Source organism: Cyprinodon tularosa, unplaced genomic scaffold (assembly GCF_016077235.1).
Source record: "Cyprinodon tularosa strain WSP-4 unplaced genomic scaffold, ASM1607723v1 ctg631, whole genome shotgun sequence".
Lineage (NCBI taxonomy): Eukaryota > Metazoa > Chordata > Actinopteri > Cyprinodontiformes > Cyprinodontidae > Cyprinodon > Cyprinodon tularosa.
Window position 1 is genome coordinate 499,616 of NW_024039376.1, and position 9,141 is coordinate 508,756.

The 9,141-nt window shown below is 38.3% G+C and overlaps 1 protein-coding gene across 1 annotated transcript; it reads left to right on the top strand.

Annotated features, from left to right (window-relative positions):
* The first annotated feature begins 299 nt into the window (after positions 1–299).
* LOC119798636 (butyrophilin-like protein 1) lies at positions 300–6,428 on the top strand. The gene is made up of 3 exons (XM_038308190.1): positions 300–516; positions 4,434–4,778; positions 4,963–6,428. The coding sequence occupies exons 1-3, from the start codon at positions 447–449 to the stop codon at positions 5,127–5,129; spliced, it is 582 nt and encodes a 193-aa protein (XP_038164118.1). The 5' UTR covers positions 300–446; the 3' UTR covers positions 5,130–6,428.
* The last annotated feature ends 2,713 nt before the right edge of the window (positions 6,429–9,141 follow it).

Genomic DNA, 9,141 nt, shown 5'->3' on the forward strand with positions numbered 1-9,141 from the left:
GGAGGGAACAGTATATGCAGGGAAAAGTGCAGTTCAAATTTGAAGAAACACTTTTGAAAAAACATCATTCTTTAAAAACAAGAAACAGGAGAAAAATGAATAAAATCATCTCTGATGGCTAAAAACTTCAAATGCACATGGAACAAATTCGTTTTTCAGTCTGTAGTGGTTACACTTTAGGTAACACTAGCTGAGAAACTCTCCCGTCAGCAGCCATTAATCTGTCAGAATGCCAGAACTAAAGCAGGAAGTAATTAGGAGGTGGAGTAGGTATATAGAGATGAAAAGTAGTACAGGAAAGTGCTGCAGTGGTCTGGGCATGTCCAGCCATAACCATCTTTCTCTGAGATCATACAGAACTTGTTTTTCACAAAGCTTTCTTGTTATAGAATATTCTGTTTTTGTCAGATTTTAAAAGTTACACATTTGCAATTTTTAAAGTATCCATGGCTACTGTTTGTTGGATCATGCTTGTGTTTCTCTGCCAGACTGGTTCTGTATCAGCCTCTGCAGAAGGTAAGTTAAATTGCCTTTTAAGTGTTTGGAGTTGAGTTGTTCCCGATCTGTGCAGGACTGCACCGCATGCTTTATTTCTGTTATGATTACCCGCAGTCATTATCACAGAGGGCTGCCAGGGTTTTTTGTTTTTTGCAAAAATTTTTTTTTACTCAGTCAGGCTGAGGAAATAAATGTTTTCTGGGTTTTTTGAGGAGAAGCTCTAATGGACTTTTGTATAAGAACTTAGTCAGAGTTACTAGATAGTTAATCGATCTGGTTTTAATGGCAGTGAAAGCAAGTCAACCTGCGGTAAACAAGTCAGCATGGGATTCGGCACAGATTTTGAGAGTCAAAATGTTTAATTTTTGGACACCAAAGACAAATGATTTGAAGGAGGGCTAAAGGAAGCAATCTTTAAGGGAAAGGTATTGCTGAATCGAGGGGGAGGATTGCAGTTTCAGCTTTCAAGTATCTTAAATAAAGTCACGGAACTCATTCCAATTACAGATTTCTCTAATGTGAGCCGAGAGAAATTACACCTGGGTTGGAGTTTAGAAACATCTCCAGTAAAAACTAGAAATCTGGTTAATCTTTTCATGGTGCACGACCCTGATGAATGATTATTTATAGAGGCATTTGGTGAAATTATTGAGGTTTGGTAATCAATGACAACATCATTCTCATGGAAACTGATCGCATGCCTTGCTTTGTTGTAAATGTGTTGCAGTATGGGACCAGAGGTCAGTAAGTTCAATGTAAAAACTGTTATTTTTTCCTGTTCAGTTTGGGAAATGACAGAGTTGTAATCTATATTCAGTTATAACCCCATACATTTTTTTGGAAGGGAACTATGTAATATTTTTTAAGCAGCTTATTTGAGTTAACTTTGAATGCAAAGCTTCTCAGCAACAAGCACTGTGCTCCCGCAATGTCTCAATCCATTTATGGGATTTCAGTGTGAGGTTGCAACTTATGGGTTGAATTATGTTCCTGATATTTTTATTCAAGCAGGCATTTTGCATACAATGTACAATACCTGCTGTTGCTGCTTAACAAACTTGGGCCATGAAATTGGAAAGCTAGTAAAAAAAAAAAAAAAAACAATTAAATTATTACATTAATATATTTTCCCTTGCTAATTTGTAATTTGGTTATTCAACATCCAACCGTTTCATATGGAAGCAAATCGTTACCATATTTAAAATGAAAAAGCATTTTAATTAAGTAAAAGAATGAGCTTTATTAAAGAAGAAAATGAAAATGCAAAAAGGATGGTTGATTACTAATTTCATTTATAAGTCTATTAATGCAGCCACATTCTTAAAATGAAAAAGCATTTCTAAAAATACTTTTTCATTTTAAATATGGTAACGATTTGCTTCCATAGTTTCAAACCAGTTTGAGAGAAATAGTTTTATTGCAAAATTTGATATACAGTATTGACTACTCCAGATGTAGCAGCTTACTGATAATTAAACTGTCACAAATACAGAGCAACGAAATTCACTCTCTGCATTTAACCCATCCCTTTGGGGAGCAATGGGCTGCCATTTGCAGCACCCAGGGAGCAGTCTGGGGTTTTTGCTCAGGGACCCAGAGTGGCAGTCTGTAGGAGTGGGCTTTGAACTCATAACCTCAATATTCTAATCTCAGATTCCAAGATTTGGTAAGATTTTGATTTATCACTTAAAGCTACAGTGTGTAATTTTCAGCGACATCTAACGTCCAGACTGCAGACCGCAGCAACATGAACATCTCCCCCCCCAACAGTACGGCGAGCGTTACGGGACAAAATGTCTTCCACGACGTCCGCATCACCTACCTTCTCAAGTGATGAGGTTTGTTTACATAGATAATTTTACAGATAGTATTTGTGATAGTCTGTGTAGGGTATAGATTTCATGTAGACTACCGTAGTTACTTTCGAGCGTAATCGGCGATCTCGCAATCGCTAGTTTGTTGGCTCTGCGCTGCCGTAGCGCAAAGATGTCTGCCTCCATGGCTGCGAGACCCGCTCCTATGTAATTATAAATAACGAATTCTAAGGCAACGCAAATATTAAGGTTAAGAGGCTGAGCTCGTAGATGATGATAAAAAACATAGTTATGTATAATATATTACATTTCTGACTGTATATCCCTGAAATTATTACACACTGTAGCTTTAACACCACTAGTTGTGAAACAAAGAATGTGATGCAGCACAGCTGCTACCACTCCTCTGATTGGCTGGAAGCTTGACACTGGAGGCATGTTCCATGTCATTTACCCAATCGACTCAAAGAATTTGATTGAACTTTTAGAATCGAAAAAGCTTCCTGGATGGGAAGCGAAATGGTGACCCCAAACTTTTGAACAGTAGAAATATGTAGATCAATTTGAATTCTACAAAGTACCCCCATCTGGTTAACGCCAGCTCACATACCTTTGGTATGGGATACTATAACTCAACCATAAACTCAGAGATCATACACCAAAATGCATTAGATTGTGTTGTGACTTGTTAAATTATATTAATAAAGTTAAAATTTCAACCCTCAGTTTGTTTATCATTCTATATCACTATCAGCATTTGGAAATCATTACATTTTTTAATTGTCAACATAAATGATTCATTCAAATTCATTTTTAAACCAGACATGTCCAAAAATTCCGTTATAGAGTTATGACCGTTCAAATGTTTTGTCAAGAGATTTTATAATGTACATTTCTTTTAATTTAATCCTGTGGGCTATGAGCAGCCAAAATGTATGGACTGATTGGAGCACCTTGCTTTATTCTGTTCTCCATCAAAATCCGGGAGATGTTCAACGCAACAGTTGGATAGAACTGTCAAAGGTGTTAGAGTATTTTAATTAAATTGACAAAGCAATGACATGTTTGCAGAATTTAGTGTTTTGCAGTATTGGCAACTTATCTTTATAAACATCAACAAAGGCAGTGCTCGACATTATATCAGTACATCATAATTATTTATGATACATCATACCAACATAAATCTCTTCATCATCAATAATTTCTGACAGTCATTTATTGAGCTTCAGTAACATTTTACAAACTATTTTCACAGAGTCACAGAGATATTTTGTTGTTGAAAGCTGAACAGCGCTATCAGTGTTGATGTCTATGGGTCTACCTGATTCTCCAGAGACAGAACCAGTGTTGAGAGTACTATCACAGCCTCCAGGTGCATCTGGATGAGTGGGACTTCCTTGTATCTCGCTGGTCAGGGAGCACTATTGCTGGGGAGAAATAGCAAATGGCTGCGGTCTGTGTTGGAGATGAGATAGCTTTTTTAGAAGTCACCTACAAATGTCTTAAGAACATTTCCTACTTTATCCATTGTCAAAATTATTTTTCATGTATTCCATTTTGACTTCAAAAGCTTTGTCTCTGAGAAACTTCTCAACGTAGGTCACCACTATAACCATTTCCTTGTTCTGTTTTTCTTATAGTAGCTTCAGCTGATCTGTTCCTGTTGGCTGAGACTCCATCCTGAAGATAATTATTGGCTGTGCTGCTGACATCAACACCTTTGTTTATAGATGTTGGAGCTTGGCCTGTTTTTCAGTCTAGTCCTGTTTCTCTGCTGGAGGTTTCTTACTAAGCTACTGGATTTGATTAGTCCAACGATCATTTGATAACTTGTTTATTTCTATTTTTGCTGTATACTTAATTTGCAATACATTGTACGGTACTTAGTTTTATTCATTTGGGAAAATAAACAGCTTTCGTTTAATAAATATACATTTTGTGGAAAATTGTTATTGTTTTTTGGGTAATTGAACCCTTTAAATACTGACCCTCCCCCAAACCAAAAAGAAATACCTTGCCACCCTTTTGCCGCCCCTGTTTTAAAAGTCTAGCTTTGCACTGGTTCTTAAACTCTTGAATTCCATCTCTATTCATTTTCAATGTTTTGTGTCTCTGCTGCAGGTCAGAAAATCTCTGCTGTAATTGGAGAGGATGTTATTCTACCATGTGAGGCAAAACAATACCTACCCTTTGAACTTGTGGAATGGAGCAAAGCTGGTCCAATCACACAGTATTTACTTGTTTTTAGAGATTATGATTCAAGAGTCGAGATCCCACAGCAAAGGTACAAGAGTCGAGTAAAGCTGAAGGACCTACAGAATGGAGATGTGTCTCTGATCTTGAAGAACCTGAAGGCTGAGGATAGAGGATTATATGAGTGTTATGTTGTTGGAAAACCGAACCGCAAGAAGAGGGACATCCAACCAATTAGCAAGATCTACCTGGATGTTCTTCCTCCTTCTCCAGGTGAGTCTGTTTGGCTCTTAATCTGAACCTCCAGCAGTTTGATAGTTCTTGGTGTCAGAGAGAAATATGTTAGATCATCTGTTGGTGGTTCCTAAAGATGTTGTTTATGATTCTCTGTAGAATAGCTGGTCTAAATTCATCTTCTACCTGAAAGGCCAGACTAAAACCCGGTTCTGTTCTGCAGGGAACAATCATCGAAACAATGACGATGAAGCGAACACGGATGGAAAGGACACACCTCTAAACAGTCAAAAAGAAATGATGGTTGTTGTGGCTCTTACAGTTGTGTTTGGTATAACTCCGTTCATTCTTTCGCTGATTGTTGGTTTCAGAGCAGTATACTGTTGTTAGCGCTGTTCTTTATTCCATGAAAGAATTGTCTCAAAGTAATGCAAATAAGGGAAGGTTCAGAAACACTTTTTTTATATATTGAGTGAAAGTATTGTTGTTGTCAATACCTTATGGATTCAGAAAAATGAGACATCTTAAATTGTATGAAAGAATATTGACATTAAACTGTTTTGCATGTTGGAAAAGATCAATACTCTTACAAGGAGTGTGCAGGTCAGCTGGCTGGAGTCCTTACAGACATTTTCAACACCTCACTCGACCGACCCCGTAGTGCCAGCATACTTCAAGTGTTCCACCATCGTTCCGGTCCATTTAAAGCCCCAGGTCACCTCATTTAATGACTACCGATCTGTCGCACTGACTCCCATCATGATTAAATGTTTTGAAAGGCTGGTTAAAAAACAAATCGTCTCCAGTATCCTCCCAACTTTGGACCCCTTCCAGTTCGCCTACAGACGGAACCGCTCCACTGAGGACGCCATCTCCTCTGATCTTCACCTGAGCCATGTGGATGCTGTTCCTGGACTTCAGATCAGCTTTCAACACCGTCATCCCACAGCATCTGATAGAAAATGAGGACTGTTAGCTAAAACAACTGAAGCACAAAAAATAAACATTTTAACAGCCGACTGAACCATTAAAGGTACAATTTTCTGAGCAGGAAGGATTAAATTCTGCAGAGGACATATCTGCATGTTTAACTCAGTTATTGATTTTCTAGGAAGACATTTGCATGATAGGAAAACCTGGAGTTTAAAATAAATTATTATCTCCTGTCCTAAGAAAGTACTGATTGTGCAGCCTAATTTGCCCAGGCTGAGCTCATTCTGCTGGCTGTTATCATGGTTTAATTCTATATTTGTTCTACCAGAGGATGTTTCAGCCACTTTTTCTCTACTCAACATCTCTTTAATTAATGAAGTAAGCATTCAGCCAGTATATCTGTGTGCACTTTGAATGTTTTATGAATGCAACTTCTAAGAAGAGTAACAGAATAAAAAGATAAGGGCTGGAATCAAGTTACAGATGTAGAGTTTCACCTTTATTAATGTATGAAATTAGTCAAAGATACCAAGAAAACTATAACAAGACAAAATATGAGGTGGATCCTGCAATAAATAAATAATTTATAAGACAACTCAGGTTCTGGAGTTGTTCTCAGAAGCTCTCCTCCTGTTCATCTCCTCAGAGGTTGGTGTGGTTCTAAGTCTTAGTGGAGCAGAGCTGCAGATGATGAACTGGATCCAAACATCTACCAATGTTTCCAGAAGGAGCTGAGATGCTACAGGGTGAAAGATCTGAAGCAGTCAGACAGAGAACAGAGAACAAAAACAGAATTTTATTTTCAACCACAATCAATAGCTGAAACTATATATACATCTAATTAGATCTGCATCAATAGAAAACAGACTGAACAGACTGGAGATTATTAGATGTATTTTGATAAATTACATCACTGTCATAAAGAATGGGGAACTTGACATTTTTTTTTTACTGAGAGAGTGAAACAATAATTTCACTGATTAAGTAGTTTCAAACTATATGTTATTTTATTTGTAACAGAATGAATATGAGAAATAAAAGAAAGTGAAAAGTCAAGCCAAAGACCTAAAATATTTAAACTGTCAGGGTTTGGTTGTGGTTTAGAGCAGGCATCCCCGCTGTCCTCCCTACCGTGATACCAGGAGACCGCTTCTGGAAGCGCAAGAGTTGTGACAGGCATCTAAGCAGCCTCAGTGTTCAGTCATGATGTGGGAGATTGGAGGAGAGCTGCTGTCAGTATGATAGAGTTTTGATAGATTCTAGGAATAGATTGGTTAGAAAAACAACCAATCTAGTTGCTTAAAACTATTTTGGTGAGAATAAACAATGTAATGATCCAAATCTGAGCGAGCCACCGGACACAGTTAGTGTTAGCACATTAGCATTAACCAGTATTTTCTCTATTCTATGGTTGTTCATATTAGTGGCGTCATCTGTAAGACACAGGCTCTCACCCTAGAGGTTGATGGTTTAAAACTTGACTTTGACTTTTGAAATTTAATAATTTTGGCTAATGAATGTAATTTGCATTGCTTTGCCCTAGTAAAAATATAGATTGGGTAAAAACGCTGCCAAATTAGGTCGGTTTAGCCAAAAGATTGGTTGAACACAACTTCTGACTGAATAAAACCAAACAATGTGGAAAAACTATTATGTTTGAATAAAAATGACTAACACCTTTCATTTTGCTCATCATTGCCCAATTTGCACAAACACTTTCACTGTCTGCTTGAGCTTATTTCACTACAATGGTAGAAAAACTGTGCATCTTAAATGATTGTTCTAAGAAATTTTACACTTAAGAAACATTACAATCAGCAACAGCGACGGGAAACCAGCAACAACAGAGGAACCAAATGTGTCCCTTCTAGTACTAAATATTATAAACAAATAGAAGTATCATCAGCCAATAGGTGAGTATTAAAGTCCAGGCAGGTAAGAGGGAATTTATCAATAAAAAGTTAAACAGAAGAGGTCAAAGTGAGGGACCATGCGGCACATTTCTTTCTTTTATGCAAAATTCTGATGTCAAGTCAGGATTCCATCTTAAAATCTCCTTTAATACCAGCTTCTCTATAAAATATGCCTAAATCCAGAATTGTATAACAGCTTAATGGATATGAAAATTCATCCATCCATTTTCCCTCACGCTTATCCCGCTGGGGTAACGAGGGGTGCTGGTGCCTATCTCCAGCTGTCTACGGGCGAGAGGCGGGGTCCACCCTGGACAGGTTGCCAGTTCATCGCAGGGCAACACAAAGACAAACAACCATTCACACCTCAGGAGAATTTAGAGAAGCCAATTAACCTAACAGATTTGCTTTTGGATATTGGGAGAAAGCCGGAGTACCCGGAGAGAACCCACGCATGCTCAGGGAGAACATGCAAACTCCATGCAGAAAGACCCCGGGCTGGGAATTGAACCCGGAACCTTCTTGCTGGAAACCTGCAGTGCTACCTACTGCCCCACTGTGCAGCCCTACATACCTTCAGAAAAATAAAACTTAAAATTTACTTAAAATACAATCCCTTCATCCTCTGACGTGGAGCTCGCTTGGAGCTCGTCTGCCTGGCTGTGTTTCCTGGATGGGGAAGCCTTTTACAGTTTCCTTTTGTATCTATGCTCCTTTTTCTATGTCTGCTTCTGTCTCCTTCAACTTGAGTCGGGCTTGGCAGATGGCCGCTCACACTGAGCCTGGTTCTGCTGGAGGTTTCTTTCTGTTAGAAGTGAGTTTTTCCCCTCCACTGTCACTAGAAGCATGCTTAGTGTGAGGGATTGCTGAAGAGTCAATGATTTAATGGAATCAACTGGTTTTCCGTAGAAAGATAACCTTGAATCATATTGACTGCATGATCTTCTGAACTGCGAAGTGCCCTGAGATGAAGTGCGTTGTGAATTGGTGGTTTATAAATAAGCTGTATTGAAACGTGAAACCGAATAAGATCACTCAACATATATACAAGAAGCAGCAACAACAAAGCTGTAAATACGTAAGTAAGGTCCTTCAAGTGCTGTAAACCAAAGAGAGCAATTCTTCTCATTTTCCTGGACAAATTTGCTTTAGTTGCAACAATTATATTTCTAAATCTTTCTTTCTCCGCAATCAAAAAGTGTCTGATTCTGTTTTTTACTGTGGAGTAGAAATCTGTGATGGTGGTTCTGGTCGTCTCAAACCAAGTTACCATCCTTCTTCTGGTTTGGACTAACAATGAGGACATTTTCCTCCAAGTTGTTCCAAAATTGTTTCCAGCAAATCTAAAAAGCTTCCTCGGCCATTTCAGGATGTGTCCAATAAGTTGGTTTCTCTGAGGTTCTGGTTCTGTTTGCAGCTTTTCTGCGTCATTTTGAGTTGGGACCAGACAAAGAGCGAAACACATGAGAGGAGACAGAGACACTGACTTACCTGCTTCAGGTTTGGCTTCTTCACAACCGTATTCATCTCCTGGTTTAACATTTATATTTCTAACT

Excerpts from the sequence above, each read along its gene's own strand:
- LOC119798636 (XM_038308190.1), top strand. The coding sequence starts at position 447 with ATGGCTACTGTTTGTTGGATCATGCTTGTGTTTCTCTGCCAGACTGGT. Across the intron at positions 517-4,433 it reads TGTATCAGCCTCTGCAGAAG|GTCAGAAAATCTCTGCTGTA; the intron begins GTAAGTTAAATT and ends TCTCTGCTGCAG. Across the intron at positions 4,779-4,962 it reads TGTTCTTCCTCCTTCTCCAG|GGAACAATCATCGAAACAAT; the intron begins GTGAGTCTGTTT and ends TCTGTTCTGCAG.